Source organism: Clarias gariepinus, chromosome 24 (assembly GCF_024256425.1).
Source record: "Clarias gariepinus isolate MV-2021 ecotype Netherlands chromosome 24, CGAR_prim_01v2, whole genome shotgun sequence".
In the NCBI taxonomy this organism is placed as follows: domain Eukaryota; kingdom Metazoa; phylum Chordata; class Actinopteri; order Siluriformes; family Clariidae; genus Clarias; species Clarias gariepinus.
In genome coordinates, this window is record NC_071123.1 from 1708206 (window position 1) to 1727776 (window position 19571).

Genomic DNA, 19571 nt, shown 5'->3' on the forward strand with positions numbered 1-19571 from the left:
ACATAAACCTGAAAAATGTTATTGTTCTAAATTGGTAAGATATTGCGAAATGAATGTTACATGGTTACGGACACTACAGATTTTTTGGGGGAAAAATCTGTAATTTTGCACGGAATGTTTTAATTTAAGCAACAATGTTAACAGGTCATTAGCTTCGAGAAACTTACACCAATTTTAGTATCAATACTCTTAAAGAAAAAATTTGCTAAATAATTAGCATTTTAAATGATTATTGTTTGAAGCGAGACAGTATAACACTGAAAAATGGCCATTTTTGGGGCGCATATGAAATCATCTCTCCAAAACGTCTGAAGTTAGAAACTTGAAATTTTAAGGGGAAGTAAGATCGGTCACTTAAATGTTGCACACACCTTTTCTGTATTAACATAAAAAAAATTCAATCAGCACTAATGCTGTGTTTTGGCCGTAGCTACAAACTGCAATTTATTAATGTACAGTACACTAGCTAGTGAACACGTTTTTTTTTTTTTTTTTTAGTTTTATGGCTTTAAATAAATAAAACGTGTGTTTATATAATGAGAGCAGCTGCAGCTCAGCATTTCTTTCTTAAAACTGTATGCACAACACTATACAGTACATGCATACACTGCATGATTTCGTGCCCCACGCTTACCCATTAACCCCCTCTCTGCGCCCTTACACATCACGTCCTTAATATGTGAGTATAAGGTTTTTTTGTGTAAAAATGAACTAATGTTGTAAGAAAGTCTTGACAAATCTGCTAAACATAAATGCAGGTTAAAGTTAATATTCATAATTAAATTATTTCAACTTTGATCCTCAGACAGTCTGTTTTTCTCAAAAACTATGAAAATCATGGTGGACTCTATCTTTAGATTTAAAGCTAGCTAACTGCACTGACTTCTTGATTATGATTTGGTGTGTATTCAAAGCTAATAATTTTATAACCTTTTCATTGTCTGAAAGGATTAAATAATCGCTAAATAACCCGTGAACGTTGCGTAACTGTACGTCTTCAGGATGTGCTCCATTTTGTGTGTTATTTTCCATTCTCAAACAAGACTCAATCACTCTTCATTATAACTCTTAGTTTTTCTTTATCAAGGGATAAATTCCTGGTCATGGTCTCTCAATCATGATAAAGAGAAAATTACTGTTTATAGTTAGAATGAAAGAAAAAAAAGGGAGAGGGAGACGCAGAGTCTGGGCCGGCCTGCAAAGCATTCACGCCAAGCCTTTAAAACAATGAACGTGCTCGCCCGTCGGTGCCACGGGTTACACCTCAGCAGCCAATCGCACCCTCGATCTTTGGTTTCAAACATGCACCGAACCGCGCCACTGATTGGCTAGGAAATGACACCTGACCCCGTCACTTCCTTAGGAAAGACTCCATTTACTTCTGGGAAATGTTCATTGACCGAGGCGCCAAATAAAGATTGGATTAATCATTTCAGTTTCTCGGGAAAACAATGCAAGGCACGCACTCCCTAACCTGGAATGAGGGTTTATTGGACAGCATGGTATCGGGGGGTGGGCGTGGGGGTGGGTTTAATAAATCAACTGACCTGCAAATCTAATATTTAAAGTAGAAGTGTTACTAAAAGTGGAATAATAACTTCCTGTGATCATGCCTTTGGAATTATTTTTGTTTCTAAAAAGTACAGTAACATAATGTTAAAAAAATCACAACTACAGGATGTTCTGTTATTGAAAGAATAATGACTTGTGTGGTATGAATTTTCCTGTTTTTAATTTATTAAAGAACAAATTCTTTCTTGTTGCATCAGGTTCCTCACTTTGCGAACCGAAGGGGATTTACAGAAAAGAAAGTACGGACAAAGTTGCCATCACCGTGGACGAAATGACAGATGGGTGCTTGACGAACTACGCAACGAAGAACGGGACAGAAGTGCACATCATCAATCTGCTCTTTGCTTCAGTGGTACGTCTGATACTAACATTCAGTCACTACTGCCATCATGGTATACTGTGTACAGTTAGTTCCTGTTCTCACTTACTGTACAGAAACTCTTTCCCTTTTAGGCTCCGTTTTACTTTTTCTTAAAGTAAGAAAATAACGTTACAGAGAGACAACAAAGTGTAAAACTTTTACATAAACTGTTACAAAGCACTGACACTGCAGACTCATTCCATAAACGTTAATTAACCTCTGTATACAGCAGCACCGATTTTTGCAGTTTGCCTCTCCAGGTTCCAGGAAAATGAGCTGTTACTTTATCAATGAAGCAAAGTATTAGAACGAGCACATTAATATAAACTGCACTATTGTCAGAGTTGCTGTTGTAGAAAATTAATCAATACCAACCAGAATCACTCTGGTTTAATTCTTTTGAATAAAAACAATTTGGATTACAGCACAACAATTCTAGCTCATTTTTAAGGCTCCACATGTTTTGGCGTACCTTACCGCTAGACAGGTTTCGGTATTAGTCATAATTCTTAATAGAAATATTTGGATTATAATGTTTTATGCATTATTGCAGAGTCGAATCTACAGGACTACGGTGCACAATGCTGATTTTTTTTGCATTGTGGCTGTACTTTTTACCTGCTGAACTTCGGGCACATAGACGCTGGCAAAACAAGACAATGCATTGCATGTCCTGGAATATTTATTACCCAATTTATTCTCAATAAAACAGGAAATGTGGGAAATGTGAAATATTACTAATCCCCTTCTGGAGAAGCAGGCTGTTGACATGTCCCACTATATCAACCCCCGCAGTGTAAATCAGACGCTACGGAAGAAGAGAACCTCATTTCAAGCTCCCGAAACCTTTAATCATGACTCAGAGCGAAATCCCAAACCTAATACCCTCCGTCCGAATTTCTAAACAAACTCCATCCGAGCGTTTGCTTAGACTGCTCCGCTCCTGAGGGGCTGACTTTGTTTTCTCAAAGCATGCCGGAGTCAGATTGATGCCAGATGACCAGCAGCACTGCGGCTCCCTCGGGGACCAGAGGAAAACGGTCAGGACATCTCATCCGAGCGGATAGAAAAAATCTCCAACACATGCCAGGCGAGCGAGGGAGTGAGAAACAGCTCCCCGAGGTGATTCGGGTTACAGCGGGCGGGTGAGAAGAAGTGGGTTTGGGATCTCTGCAGGGAGCGAGTACGCTCTTCCCATCGATGAAAGTGTGTGTCGAGGGTCAGAATCAGTGGTGTCTATCTGCTCTCTGCCGTGTTTACTAATGGCAAAGACTGGATGAGGACACAAAGTACAGTACAACACTCCAGAAAGTTCACCACTGAGAAAAGTTTGGGTTTTATTTTAAAAATTAATGCCAATATTCACATAGGTCTAAGACCTTTTCTGCTCAGGCTGATGTTTCTTCTGTCCTGACTCAAACCCGTGTCCAAGCTGAGGGGTCTCCTACCCAAGCCTATGCCCAATCTGTGGCTTCTGCCCAAGATGAGGATACTTCTACCCAAATGCATGTGTTCTTTTCGTATTGCCCAAGCAGGTAATTCTTATGTCCAAGCTGAGTCCACTTCAAATTAAGATTTTTTTTTTTGCCCAAGCCAAAGCTTTCCACAAAAGCTTTTGAAGATAAAGCTAAACTTTTTTCCCGAAACTAAGGCTTCATCTTCACTACCAGAGGCACCTCCTGCCCAGCACTTACAGTAATCCTCCATATGAATTAAGCATCTCCTGCCAAAAACCGAACCTTTCTGTATTTTACCCAGGGGTTTCTGCCCTATTCAAGCCTTTCTTTCTCTACCATGGGCTTTCTTCCCAATTTGAGGCTTATATTCCCCACCATGGGGTTTCTGCCCAAGCTGAGAGTTCTCTCCCCCACCATGGGTTTTCTGCCCAAGCTAAGACCTTTTTTTGTAAATGCTGAGGCTTCTTTTGTCCAAACTGATGCTTTTTTCCCCAACCTAAAACTATTTTCTTCTTAAGTCAAAGCCCTTTTTAATGAAGCCATGGTTACTTTTGTCCAAGCTTTCACACAACTGGGATTCCTCTTTCCAAACTATTGTTTTGCCCCAGAACTGCAGGATCATCCTAGAGGTTATATACAGTACACACTAGAGGTACATATATTATGTGTCGGCAGCCATTATCTAATTTTGTTTTTTAAAAGCAGTAAAATTCACACAATATCTGTTTCTTAATAATGAGAAGTTTACTGTATTCCAGCGGTTTGGGAAAATAAATCTCATTTGAGCAACAACCTCCCACAGCCGAAGTAGAGAGTCTGCACTGGGTGAGAGAACTCGAAAGCCCTATGGTTTCAGTTTGGAGCTTGCATAAGAGATATGTACTGAATTAAAAAAGCACATGCATGGGAACACAAAAGAGTTTAAGCATGTGTATCCTGTTCCCAAGTGACTCCAGCAGTGGTTTTTGGATGCCAGGGTCATGATGTTAAAATCAGAGCTTAGAAACAGAATTAAAAAAAATCAATCATTTCTCTCAGAGGAGAACTGATAACGTAACCTTTGCATTTGTGTGCACTAACCCCAACATAACTTTCAGAAACTGCGTAGGAAAAAAATTATGAATCGGTTCCTTTTTTTTAACCGACAAATATTTGGGAAAATTATTGGAAGAGGCATAAAAAAAATAGGACAAAAAGAAGTGTGAATGTTCTGTTCTTCTTGCACATCGTCAGTTTGTGAAGATTCACTGGAATCACAGTATTTTATATAACTGCACTCACTTTAAAGGGCACCTTTTATGCAAATTTCATATTTTAGACAGACATTCACATTAATCTCCAGTGTGTGTACACAAAAATTGTAAGAAGAAAAATGCCTTGTTTTTGTGTCCTCTTTGCATTTTTGTACTTGTGATTGCATTCCTAATCTCATATAAAAAAAAAACCCTTGCCCAGATTGTTACTCAGCTCAGCTGTTCTGTTGAGGGGGGTGTGGCTTAGCAGTAGCCGATTTGCAAAGACATTGAAATGGTGCATTTGGAGTAGGGCTGAAACGATTACTCGAGTAATTCGATTACAAAAAATTATTACTTTTAACAGCTTGCGTTATGTTTTTGCGCAATTATTAGATTTTTTTGCGTGACACAGGATGCAAGCCGCCACTAAACACCAACTAAGAAGAAGCGCTTACAGTATGTCATCCACGCAAACAGTTTGCGGTGTATTGATTTGATGAAGCGTTCTGCTGCAAAATGGAAAGGTCAGTAAAGGCTTATGTTATGCCTGAGCTGTAAATTTTTCATATTATTATACAATATCATATTATTATTATTAAATAAATATTGTTTATGATGAAAAATTAAACAAAACCTATGAATTTATGTTCTAATATAATATTTGATAGAGGTGAAGTAGTGGGGGGCGAGGGGGGGCAATTCGTGGCAGGGAGGCATTTTAGCGCATAACAGTGTGCCTTAGTTTTTTTTTGATACATATATATTTTACATAGGTGTTTAACTGAGCTAAATTACATTTTATCCGATTACTCGATTAATCGATTTAATTTTTGGTAGAATACTCATTACTGAAATATTTAAGACCTAGAGCCCTATTTCTGAGGCATTTGGGGTATAACTAATGCATCATCTATGGGGTACTTTGGCTGAGGCATTAACACACACTTTAAGGAAATCTCTTAGTCTTGTGTGGGCTTGTTAAACAAATAGCAAAATATGGGACCTTTAAAAATAGTAGGTGTGGCCTCTGTATCTCACTTATAGTGAAGTGGCCTTTGTACTTTGTTAAAGGATAAAATAATCACTGAATCATATTTTATAAAACTAATACCTATCAGTTGAATCACTTATGGGCTTAAACCAGAATTGATTATGGTATTATATAAATGACCATTATATCATGTTAGGATCGTAAATGCACACTGTTAATATGTGAGAAACATCTGCATGAACTGACCCTTGCTTGTTTCTCAGACAGAATTGTCACCATGGTTCTTACTCACATTGTGACACTGTAATCTAGCTGACATACTGTACTGTATATGAAACATCAAAATCAAACATTTAGGCAGGAAAACAAAAAAAGAAGAGAGAGCTAAAGAGACCATAGGGATTGCTGGCAAGTTTATTAATGATCAACATGGGAATTGGTCAGAAGTAACTAATATGACTTCTTTGTGTTGGTAAAGAGAGAGAGAGAGAGAGAGAGAGAGAGAAAGGGCGGTGCTTTCAGACTTTCATTGATGTCACTGTCTGGCTCGGAGCCGAGACTGAAGCGGTGGAGCCGACTCGGCTTAGGGGGAGAACCAAAGAATAACGGGAAACAGTTATGCATCAGCAAAACCTTGGAAAAAAACTGCCCTCAAAAAAAAAAGGAAAACAATCGTATCTTGAAAGCACAGGAACAAAAATAGCAAGGGCGACTGCTTGGGCACTAGAAGGGACATTGTTTAGGTTTGAGCGAAGTGAAATGAAGTACATAAAGAGGTACAGGTAGTCTGTGCTGTTTTCTCTAAACAACTTGGAGTTCTCCCTCTCCTTTTTTTTGTTTCTTTTTCTGTTCGGCGGTTTCCGTTCACTTTGGATTTTTCCTGTTGTACAAAGAACATAAATATAGACACACAGGAACCAGACATCTTGATTAATTATTAAATAGTGCTCTAGATTGATGTGGCGCTCAAGCATTGTTTTAATGTTCAGTTGTGTTGTCCTGAATTGCAAAACACAATTAGTCTAGGAACAAATTGGCTTATGTTGTGTAAAGTTTTTTCTCAGCCAAAACCAACAGCATCCTTTTAAGCACATTGCTTTGTACTCTACCTCTCTTCAGGTATCAATGAGATTCATTATCGCCCCTGAGTATTTTATTTTCCTTGTGTAGAAGGTAGGAAAGTTTGCACAACCAGTCAGTAGGTATAGCAGTTACATGGCCACTTACAGATAAACTGTTGTAAATGCAGGTGACCAAAGTGTGCATAAATCCTGTAACTGCTGGACTCCTAGTGGATTTCCTGTCTACTTTGCATCCTTGGAACTATCCCCTATACAGCAACCCTGTTCCAAGGTTAACAAGAAGGAATAGGCTTTCAGCTGGTGCCAGCATCTTCTGTTTGTTGTTTTCCAAGGCTGCCCTTGGGCATCCTGGCTCCCTTGGTGATTTGGAATCATTTATACTTTCTACTCTTTTCCACCAAAGTAGGGCAAAAAAGTCTCAAACTGGAGTCTGAGAACTCCCGGGGGCTTGTTGAAGCATAGCCAGGGGATTTTTACATTGTGAATTTACAAGTCTCAACCAGTCTTGGTAAAGAACTTTTGAGAACTCCAGTGAGGGTGTACTCAATGGCTGAGACATAGTACAACAGGATGTTAACAAAGTCACTCTCATCAACCATTACCATCCTGGAGTTTGAATTTCAGATATCTTTAAGGTCCGTTCTCAAAGACTGAGGACACCAATCTCCCCTGAGCCCCTCTTATTAACCTTTGGCATTCCTAGTACTTGACATTTCAATCCTTTACTCAGGGGCACAGTTTATGTGAATAACCCAGTTAGATGTTTGCAGTCTTCTGATAAAATGTAAATGAAGCTGCTTCTTTGGTGGTCAGGGGATGCTAGACTTCTTGCATGCATCAGACATCCTAGATACCTAGAAATCCCTGCAGGCATAAGACAGAGGCTTCAACTCCAAGTCATTTGGAATGGATCATATCTCCCCCCTTGGCAAAGAGGGGTTAAGATGGTGCCTGAGGTCTTAGAATAAAAATTCAGTTTCGACAGAACTCAAGAACCATCGGGTGCCTTACCCAGGCTTCCTGGTATGCTTCAATCTGGTCACACAGTCAACTCGCCCAATCAGATCTTCAGGCAAGGAGACAAATAACGTACAGCTTTAAAATATAGCGCCGCTAAGTGATAGTGTTTTGAAACTTAAAATAAAGCACGCAAATCAAACAATTGCTGTAATATCAGTGCAACACAGACAACGTCTAAAGTAGATGACCCTTGGGTTACCTGGAGTTGCACTCCTCTTAATTAATAAGTATTGTGTTACATGCTTCTTGTGTGTGTGAATTATCCTTTCTTACTCCATCTCCTCTAGAATGAAAAAGCTTTTTGATCAAACAGGGAAATTATCTTTTTTCCCCCCTCTCTCGCTCTTTCTTTATTTTGAGCTTTGTACCCTCAGACATGTTTGACAACTCGGTTCCTGCGAGACTAATTAAATGTAAGGCAGCTTTCCAGCTCGGAGATAATGCCTAGCGCTCGCAGACATGCCATCTAAAATATAAATGTGGGCTTTCAAAGATGGAGGACCTCTGGGATCATTTGACCATGCATCAAATGTTGGCAGATGTCACGTCCTGACGAATACTAGCACTCTCTATGCCTGGATGCAGCAGTTTTGTGCACAACTGGGATAGAATAGTTCTAGAGATACTTGATGTTTCATCTAAGAAGTAAAACATGATCTCGAGTGCTGTTGTAGGAAAATAATCAATGCCTGGCACGATTACTTTCTACAGCCGTATCTCCGAAAAGCATTTCACTGTCACATATTAGGTTTATCAGAGCTGTTATAATAGAAAACCAATCAGAATTGGGAACTCAACAGTGCAATGGTATAAATTATGATACGCCACTGCCTTTGATATTAAAAGGTTTACATTAGCATACGCGTGCCTCTGGACGCCGTCTTGCACAGCTGTTTTTTTAGATGCGTTGGATTCCCTTTGCAGACTCCAGCGCGCCCCGCTTTAGCAGAAGCACTGAGGCAAGAAAGCCGAAAGCACAGACGCGAGGATTACAAACCGAAAAGTCCACTTTCAACGGCGATTCTCAGGATTAATTAGACTTTCAAATCGCGCACAATATCCTTATTAGCGCTCAAAGCCGAGTAAAACGAAGCAGCAGGTCATAATAAGGAAGAGATCTGCTCTAGCTCTTTGACAAAATCCTGACTTATAATAATTTACTCTCCATGATTTCTTATAGATTTTCTGTGATCTATATTACCTGCCACACCTCATGCATATTTACTTATGGCTCTACATAGCAGTTTATTATTATTCTTATTATGTTTTCCACATCATATTTCACCCACTTTTTTATCTATTTCATTTCCATCCCAAACCCAGTGCGGGTAATTTGTTCTCTACCTGAGGCTCACAAATATTTGGTGGGGATCGGTGCAAATCCTGCCCCGGCCGAGCCTCTGAGAAAGATCACCGCGCCCCTCCAGATGGGAGTGTTTACACTGCGGTTAGCGGAGATTAGGAGTGGATTTGGCAGAATGAGGTTTCAGGCTCTGCATCGTCTCTAAAGCTGGAAAAGAAACGGATGAGCCGTAGGGGATTCAGTTCACATTTACACACTAGGACTGGAGTCTTTAGAATGTCTTCATAAAGTGTGCGTGTTTATGAACTCAATTGCGCCCCCTGTGCTTTCACGAGACTTTGATTTTATTCCATCGGTTAGTGATACGCTATTAAGATTCATTTTAATATATTATAATAAATATGTGAGGTACATATATTTCTCATCAGGGTGAAATTTTTAAGAATTAAGAATTTAAATCAATCAAGGCCGAGAAACTTTATTGCAGGTTGACTGTGTGATGTGCATAAACAATATAAAAACTTTTTGAGTGGTGAAGTATTATATTTTCTGTAGTTTGCTGTGAAGTTTATATAACATCTAAGAAAGGAGTCTCCAGTATCAGTATCAGTGCTTTGTACCAGTCAAAAGTAAGCAAGTAAGCTGTAACTTGAAGGTTTCCCATATCGTCATCTACAGAGGAGTTCAGTTTTCTCTGTAATATAACGACATCAAGCAGATGGCGCGTCTTTTGTGTTTTCTAGTGACTGTATTTTTATACTGTAATACTGATGACTTAACATTGCGTCACTGTTTAACAGAAGTTCATTGTGGATTAAAATAAACATTCTCTTGGTTTGGCGGTATTGACGTTAGCTCAGATCTGTGTCTGCGATGCGTCTATAAGTCTCCTCGTCTCGCCTGGGAAGCAAAAACAAAGTCACAAAAAGGACGCCACATGTTTATGGCGCGTGTTTTTCTTTGCTTCCTAATCATGGCAGAAGGGCTCGTGGGAATTCGTGCCCCCTGGCCTCACACTGTGTCTCGTACAGCCGTGGCGTTCTGCTTCGACCAGAATGTAAACATAATGTAAACAGCTCATGTTGATGATATCACAAGTACCTTCTCTCTCTCTGCCTGCCTTGCGAGCTTATAGCTATTAGCCTTAGCCTTTTTTTACACATATACTGTGTTTTGTTTTAGATATACTGTACTTTACATTTATAAAGTTAAAGCTACAGTGAACATGCTAATTCATGAACTAGCATTACAGTAAGCAAGCTAACTCATCAACTAGCATTACGGCAAGCAAGCTAACTTATGAAGGACTTTTACAGAAAACAAGATAACTCATGATCTAGCAAGTTAGCCTGTTAACTGTAGTGCTACAAAGCCTAGCCTTAGCGTTATACACTCATACAATGTGTTTCTACTTAGATATACTTCACATTCCTAGTCAGTTAAAGTTACAATAAACATGCTAAATCACGAACTAGCATTACAATAAGCAGATTACCTCATTAACCAGTGTTACATAAAGTAATTGGACCATGTTGATGATATCACAAGTACCTCCTCTCTTTGCATGCTTTGGGGGCCTATAGCCTTTAGCCTTAGCTTTATATACACATACAGTGTGTTTCATCTTAAATATACTTAATATTCCTAAAGTTAAAGCTACATGCTAACTCATGAACTAGCATTACAGTAAACAAGCTAACTTTTAAATTACTGTTACAGAAAACAAGATGTAATGCTACAAAAAAAGTTAACATTAACTAGGGGGTAATAAACAGATTATGCCATACCTAATATAATGTAAACATTGAAACTGACTAATCACACACGCGGAAATAAAAAGCACTTTTAACACAAAGTCACTTGCATTTATAATTTTACAGTTAGAATTAGGCTTTGGAAGTGAATGACTAAATATAAACAAACAAAAAACAAACAAATAAACAAATAAATACAGTGTATCATTAACATTGGATCAACAGCGTCATACCAGCCGAAACTTTGCACACTCCTAAAAAACTGATTTAGTGAATTGTGTGTCCAAAATTTTGACTGGTACTCTATATAATAGTTATTTCATCTAACATTATTCATATTTAACATTGAATCAGCTGCTCCTCTAATTTGTAGTCTTTCATTACAAATAAATTAATAACCTTTCAAAAAAAACATAAAGGTGATATTTCAGAAATGTGTACTGTAATATAATGCATACCAGTGTCAACATGACATCTCCACATACTGCCCATCTTTGCTTCTTTTGAGGATCTACGTATAAAAGCAGCGGGAAATTAAAATGCTGCTTTTTTTTTTCGTGTCCCGCGTGTGTTGTGAAAGCCCTGACTATAGAGACACTGACCTTTAATTCTTTGCTCTGTTACAGAATGATAATTTGATGATGTCCGTGACTACAGCCGGTCCAGCCATCCTGATCTTCACCAGCCCAGACACGCTCTCCAAACCCATCTACATCCTTTTGAATTCTAACTTCGACACCAGCATCTATGTAAGTGTATGAGTGAACTGTAAGGCGCTGAGCCTTGGGTTCACACCTGCATGTGTTTCAGGCTCATCTTTGGGTTTGGGAGAGCAGTCATTTGTCATTATTATAAGGAATTAAACACTTGTACAGGTAAGGTATACAATTATCAGAGCCGCTGTTGAGAAATTAATCAGCACCTTTTGATCAGATGTCAAGAGCACTGTGGTGTAAATGTCATTGAGGAAGCACAGTGTTGGGGAAACTATCACTGCTTTTAAGAAAGGGTCATCGTAACAAATCAGGGGTTAAATTTAGATTTAATCCTCTTGAGATGGATTGTAAGAACACTCATAAGACGCAAGGCGCTCGCTCCAAGTGACGCTCCCCAGATCACAAGGTTCCTCTTAATCACACTCAGCAATGCTGCTTTTTATATATACAGTATAACTGTCTGCATTTCATTGTCTTCGTTCTGATTGTTTTGTTTCCGAGGTCTCGTTCAAGTTCACGCCGAGTCGTGCGGCAGGAAGGAAGTCAAGTCAGCTAGAATACTGGATTAGGATAGCTCGGCTCATGCGCTGTTCCTGTTATCAGTCCAGAGAGAGAACATGACCTCCGGAGACAGATTCCCTCTTGCCTCCGCTTCTCTCCGTCCAAATCCTCACTTTCTCTATCTCCCTGTCCACTCCCTTAACTCTTTCACTGTGATCTGTCTAATTTCTCGTCTCCGCCGCTTCCTGTCTTTCTTTATCTGTCCACCATGACTAAACAGATAGGTTTAAAATTACCAAAAATGACATTCACAAAAGTTTGTGCCCCCTTAAAGACAATGCAAAACGAATGAACTGTGATTTATATAAGGAGTAACACACTCTGTGTCATGTGGGAAAAGAAAAGAGAGCAGTGATGCCATGGTGTGGTGAAGCCGAGTTACTTTTACTACCTGAAAGAAAGTTGATTATCTTCCTGTGACTGCATTTCCTATAATTGTATTTTTTATTCATTAATTGTTACTTATGATGTGGAACATCCCCTATAACTACTATAGTCACTTACTCACATGACTCTTTTTTTACGGCTTGTCATGTTACAGTGAAACAACAAAGCATGAACTCTTGTTATCATTTGTTATCACACGTTACCAAAGAAACTAAAATGATATTAGTTCGTGTTTGTATCTCCCTTTATGTGTTTTAATTATTTCATGAAAAATCTATGAAACTGTGAAACTTTTAACTATGAAAGATTTTTTTGTTATTATATATTTATATGTAATATATATTTTATGGAGGCACAAACCTTTGCTCTCAACTACCAACCTGTGCTTTTGTTTATCTTATAATGATTTAGACATGCAATTTGCGCCATGCTAGACTGGTCTATGTATAAACAAAAAAATCAGACACGTCTCAGATGATTGCCTGTGATAACAAAATGAGGTAATACTCTACATGGTGGAGTAAATCATTTAGATTTTAATAATCAAACAGAAATAATCAAGAAAATTATTCTCCTAATGCTCCACTGTAATTTTCTTAATACATGCCTGACCCTCGATCCACAGTTTTGTTTCCTATTTGCATTTTAATCCATGCCAATTATTAATTACGAGACAGTGTTATTAGTGTCAGTGTTGATTTTCTTGATTCGGCTCAACTGGAGTTCTTTGCCCTCTGTTTGTTTTTCCGCCACATGGTGAACGTCTCGTGTCGACAGCAGTGTGTACGTCCATATTTATCCGCACACCGGGTCGGATTCAAGCCACCCGGACTGACGCACGCGGTTAAAAAAGTCTCATTTCCTGTCCCCAGCCAGGAAGCGAAGGAAGTAGTGTGGCACCAGCGAGGTTGTGCAATCCAGCACATGGACGCTGGACCATAACAAACACTCAACCCGAGAAAGGGCGAGAGAATTTTGAGAAAAGAGAAAGAAGAAGAGAAAGCATGAGAGTGAGGGAGGAGCTGATGGGATGTATGAAGCAAAATTTCTTAGAGGAAGATTTTTTTTTATGCTAAGCGCGAGGACCTGTTGCTCCTCCTAAGAAGCCGAAAGGAAGTCGACTGATTGTGTAATCCTTAAAGTATGAATGAACAGAGACATAAATCAGAGGATCTAAGTCTGAGTCACAGTAAATCTGGATCTCTTCTAAATGATACTTTCCAACTGTTGCTGGCGAATGATTTTATGTCCAGTTACTATGTTTGGTGCATGAACTAAATTTTATGTATAATATTCCATAAACTTTGGCAAGAAAAAATATGTGAACCTTTTGGAATTTCATGGTTTTCTGCATTCATTTGTCATAAAATGTGATCTGATCTCCATCTACGTCGAGTATTGACAAATATAATCTGCCTAATATAATAACATAAATTTTTTTTAGACCTTTCATGTCTTTATTTAGAACAATTATAAAAACATTTAAGTGCTAGTGGAGAAAGTATGAGAACCCTTAAGTTAATGACCTCAAAAAACACTAACTAGTCATGAAGCAAGGAAGCTTTAGAAATGTAGCAGTCTACAGTTAGGCAGATATAGACACTTTGAGACTGTCTACAGTTAGGCAGATATAGACACTTTGAGACTGTCTACAGTTAGGCAGATATAGACACTTTGAGACTGTCTACAGTTAGGCAGATATAGACACTTTGAGACTGTCTACAGTTAGGCAGATATAGACACTTTGAGACTGTGGCCTCTCTACCAAAAAGTTGGCACCCAGTTAAAATGACCCTAAGAGCACAACAAAGACACATCAATGAGGTAAAGAAACAACCCCGAGTGACAGCCAAAGATTTCAAAGCATCATTGGAGCCGGCTAACATCTGAGTTCATGAGTCTACAGTTCGTAAAACATTGAACAAGAAGGGTGTCCATGGCAGGACACCACAAAGGAAGAACTTTAAAGAACATTGCGGCACGCCTGAAGGACACTCCACAGCGATATTAACTAAATGTTTTGTGTAGTGATGAAACCAACCATTTGAAAAGAACATGCAGCACTACATCTGATGAAAAAGAGCACTGCATTTCGTCATAAAAGCATCATCCCTACCGTAAAGTATGGTGGAGGAAACGTCATGATTTGGGCCTGCTTTGCTGCATCAGGGCCTGACCAGCTTGCAGTCATAGAGGGTAATATGTATTCCCAAGGCAATTGCTATTTCAGAATGGCTTCAGAAAAACAAAATCTGCCTTTTGGAGTCGCCAAGTCAGAACTCAGACCTCAACCCAGTGGAGATGCTATGGAATAACTTGAAGAGAGTCATACACATGAGACGTCCAAAGAATATAACGGAGCTGAAGCAGTTCTGCCAGGAAGAATGGTGTCTAGGTCTGATCCACAGCTACATGATAAACAGAGTCTAGGTCTGATCCACAACTACACCAAGTGCCAGGTTGAGATTATCGCTGCCAAGGGGGTGGGATCATTCAATTATTAATTCCAAGGGTTCACTGCCATTTTGACTGTTGAACGAGTGTGTTCAGTAAAGACATAAAAGAGCAGATTTTTTATATTATATTTGTCTATACTCTTGACCTCGATAAGGATCAGATCACATTTTATGACAAATTAAGACAGAAAAACATGAAATTCCAAAAGGTTCACATACTTTTTCTTACCATTATAATTTAATTCTTACAGCGAAGAGGCATGCATATAAAGGTTCTAAGGTTCTAGCAAAATTTTGACTGATGCACCAGAAATTTGACACATTTATGTAGAACAGGGCGGATAGCACTTTCCTTTGAGTGTGTTACGCCGCTCTGTTGCATGGCATTAGCAGGGGTTTAAAAAGATGCATTTGGGTGGCTTCACCTGTCCTAAAGTTTCCTGTTTCTTATGATAGACTAAATTAGGCAGACAATGAGGAAGAATCAGACAACAGACACAACATACAGTACAAGGATGTGTGTGGTTTATACTTTATTTAAATATTCCCTGTCTAATATTTAGGCACAGAATGGGACAACTGTTATTCAAGTGAGGAAGCCTGTTCAGCAAACTCCAGATGTTCAAGGCCAAGAGCTGGTTTCATGGGCAGAAAAACAGTTCGGAGGAGTTTCATCTTTCACCACAGTGAATGCTCCAAAAATGATCGAATTCACTGGAGTTAAAGGTACAAGAAAGTTTTAAAGAAATGATAATATTAAAGAACACAGTTATCGCTACAGTAATACTTCCCCTTCTTTTGCTCAGGGGCAGAGACGGTCTGTGACCTGAGGTTAGAAGTACCAACGAACAAGACATCACCAAAGGTCCAAAGTGATGAGCAAGCCGTGAAATCTTGCTGCCTTAACTCTCAGGACAAGCTTCACATCATCAACATCCCGGATTACATCGACGTCAGGTGATCAGCCTCGGGATTTCACCTCTCACCCTGTCACTGCAGCCACTCCTGTGTAGATGTATTACTGCAGTTTTATTAAACACACTCACATTAAACTTACTTAATCACGGTTCACAGAAACGTCTCGGTGGACGTGGTTACATCTGGTATAAAGCTCGTCCTAAGAGGTCCGGTTGGAATGCTGTGGAAGATCGACACTTTGGGGGTGTCTTTCATGGTGAGTAAAGAACATGATGTGCCAGTCTGCACATAAACCATTTCATTCATTACAAATAAGTTGGTTACTAATATAGTAATTGCGTAATTCACTTATTGATTACATTCATGAAAGAAACCATTTAAATTACATTAATTAGTTTATTAAATTAATAAACATAACAAGATGATTATATAATGTAAATTCTTATTGGTTAAACCTTATCTAGTACAATATTATTTTGCTAATTTATTGATTATGTAATTTATTTATTTTATACCTTAATAATTTACTTGCATTTTAATGACAAATTAAATTATTGATTGAGTGTTGAATTAATTACAACACTTAGCAACGTTCATACATTATTTAAATTAATAAAATATATCAAAGTAGCATAAGCTAAAGAATTTTCGAAGAATAAAAAAATTATTAATATTTATTTTATAACATATTTGTGAGAATTAATCCAAAAAAGTTTGCTTATTAATTATTTCTTAAGAATTAAATTAGAAATTTTAAATGTAATTTTTTTTTTAATTCATTAAAATTAAAATTTTTAAGTTTTTACTTTGAAATCACAAACTATTTATTTATACATTTATTTAAAAAAATGACATTCATGAATTTATAATACTTGAATGAGTTAAATATAAACTTAATGTGCTGGTATGTGACATTACAATTTAAATATATATATGTGTGTGTTTATTTTATTTATTTATACATTGTATTCTTTAAAAATATTTACACTATGAATAAGATATTTTAAAAATGATTTTATACCTGTTAATTTTCTCGGTTTTAAGAGGATTTTTATTTTCCTTAATGATTTGGGAAGCAGAATATTTTAATACTGATATTACATCTTATAAATTCTATATCTTATAAATGTATACTCTTTCCTGTTTGTGTAGTCCAACAACGCCGTGCAGTTAAACAATCGGCTTGTGAATTGGCCGAAGAACTTTTCTGACAATGCCGCTGTGCTCCAGAATCAAGCACTCAGTCTTTTTAAGAGCAAATCAATCAGCAGCTACACGGAGATTTTTCTAAACAGCCCATTGATTTCGATCAGGATTGAAGAGAGAGAACAAGGTAAAACCCAAGTGATTGCCTTAACTTCAGAGGTTAAAGGTGCAGTTTGTTAGCTTTCTAAAGTGTTTTTACTGTAGATGTGTGGATGTGTAGTAAAACATTTGGTTAAATATTTTCAAAATTGCTAGGATGGTTGTTAGTAAAAGGAAAAAGCTTCATTCTCCTTTAGCCAGGAATTCTCAAAACTCAAGTTTATCCTTTTTCCATTAAAGAACTATACCTCTGTATTGTAATAAAGTATTGCTGAAGTATGTTTCACATCTGGTTCATCCCTCTGATGTAGTATTTGTATGAATTCCGACCCTGATGGTGTTTATTCTTTTCTCTCCGCTGTCTTGATTAATGGCTCATTATAATGTTTAGATAAATATTAATCATAGATAAATATATCGCAGATACAGTATATACAACGGGGCCTTTAGGGCTTTAATTTCTGTCTCTGTCTGCAAAGTGACTGAGAAAAACGAGGTGGCGACCACAGCGTCTCCTAGGTCGTATACCAAGATGCAGTTGTTCACGTCTCCAGATTACACAGCGGAGCTCAATCCCACCACCAAAGTGCAGACCGACAAGAGACTCTATGCTCAGGTAATAAACTACAAATCAATGATTGTAAGTTACATTTTGTCCTTGTTTTGGATCAATTCCCACATGACCCAGGTGTAACCTCTTGGCAGAGGCGGAAAGATTTTTATTTCAGTTCTCCTAGTACTTTGAGCATATGCAGTATATTAGAGATATTAATCCCTGATTCTTGGTCTTGCATGCCATTCTCTTAGGTCCAGAGTTTGGTTCATGGAGGTTTGCTCCTAGTTATCCAAGTGAAGTCATGTTTTGTGCGCTCCAAAGGCATCCATCCTGTGGAGAAACATATCTCCATTAAAGAGGAACCTTGCTTAGAGTGTCCTAATATGACCCGGTTCAGCTTTTCCTTTGAAAATGTCCAGGATCAGCCCTCCAACACCTGGGAGCTCCAGTGTAACATCAGCCACTGTACCCCAAATTACGCCAAGGTAGGTGGTTCGAGCTAGTAAGCGAGAGGGCTCTTGTAATGACCGCTTGTATGCATGGCCTGTATAACCTACTGTTAACTAAACAATTTATACAAAACATTTTTATTTAAAATGTATGAAAGTTTAATTTCTATATTATGGTGCTCAGCTTTGTGTTAGCTTCCTTGGCAGCACAAGGCTAGCTACACACTAGTGATGTACAATGCACTCACAAGAGGCAACAGCAAGCTCTGCAACAACCTTCTTTTTAGCTTTCAGCGTAATACATGTACATCTATAGGTGATTAATGAGGGGTCATCAAAAGCCACGTTATCCATGTAAGCCAGGTTTTCTTCCATATTTGGGTATCAGACTATCAACAGGTAACAACAGAAAATGTAAATGGGGAAAAGTTAAACCACACATGTATATCATTAGTTTAGGAAAAGATGCAATGGACATCAAGAGTAGAAAAAGATCTAAAGATCAGTTGCATTTTCATTACCTTGCCTGGAGAGGCGCTTATGTATAGGGTTGATAAATAGGAATGAGCTAAATGGCTAAAAATAATCTTTGCATCATTTAAGCAGAATTTTTGTATTTTTGTGAACTTTTGTACAAAAGTAGAAATCATCATCAATAATTTGACTCAGAATTCAAGCCGAATAAAAAGGGTTCATGATGCATAATATATAAATAATCCGCTAAGTGCAAGAACAATAATCGTGTATGCGTTTGAGTTTAATGGATTTCATGACGTGTGTCCACCACGTTAATATTTTCCAACATGATCACCATATGCAGTAAAACTGTCATGTCAGAAAACCCAGCTACATGACATTACAGCATCTGGCAAACCCCCTCATCCAGAGCGGCTTACATTGTTGTCTCATTATTCATCTGAGCAGTTGAGTATTAAGGGCCTTTCTTAAGGGCCCAGCAGTGGCAACTTGGTGGTCACCAGTCCAATGGCTTTAACCACAGAGCTCCCCAGCTCCTCGATATTATTAATATTACCTAAGCTATTTAAATGAACTGTAAAGTGGCTGGACTTAAAAATAACATGTTGATGCAAATGGACCTAAAATAGGTTGTGAATATTTGAAATTCGTTATTCAGCGAGGACACAAAATTCATGCGGTAATAAAGAGAAATTTGATAAAATGTTATTCCCAGACTATGTTGAATTTGGTAGATGAGTAATTGATTGGTAGATGAGTGTGGTATATTATTTTAATAAACAAAGTCAATTTTTTTCAAATTTTATGGTCATTTCAACCCTATATAGTAAGGTCTGTACACAGTGAATAAAACAAAACTCCTCCAGGACCATGATGCTACATAAGACCACAAGTTCCGAACTACACGAGACTGTGCATATCTAAAACATTATACTTAAAGTACAACCCTACTGTAAACTCAATAAAGTGCA

General features: G+C 38.1%; 1 protein-coding gene across 3 annotated transcripts in view; it reads left to right on the forward strand.

Moving 5' to 3' along the window:
- The window catches only part of eng (endoglin), a 42569-nt gene that overhangs the window by 13017 nt on the left and 9981 nt on the right, over positions 1-19571 (forward strand). For 2 of the 3 annotated variants that reach the window (XR_008356222.1, XM_053484925.1), the window contains exons 3-10: positions 1770-1924; positions 11402-11524; positions 15459-15621; positions 15702-15852; positions 15970-16069; positions 16966-17146; positions 17598-17734; positions 17926-18159. Coding sequence is in view for 2 of the 3 variants with exons in the window: in XM_053484925.1 (XP_053340900.1) it covers positions 1770-1924; positions 11402-11524; positions 15459-15621; positions 15702-15852; positions 15970-16069; positions 16966-17146; positions 17598-17734; positions 17926-18159 (1244 nt within the window). In the remaining variant the exon portion in view is untranslated. The remainder of the gene's footprint in view (positions 1-1769; positions 1925-11401; positions 11525-15458; positions 15622-15701; positions 15853-15969; positions 16070-16965; positions 17147-17597; positions 17735-17925; positions 18160-19571) is intronic. The other variant, XM_053484926.1, reaches the window with a different exon arrangement.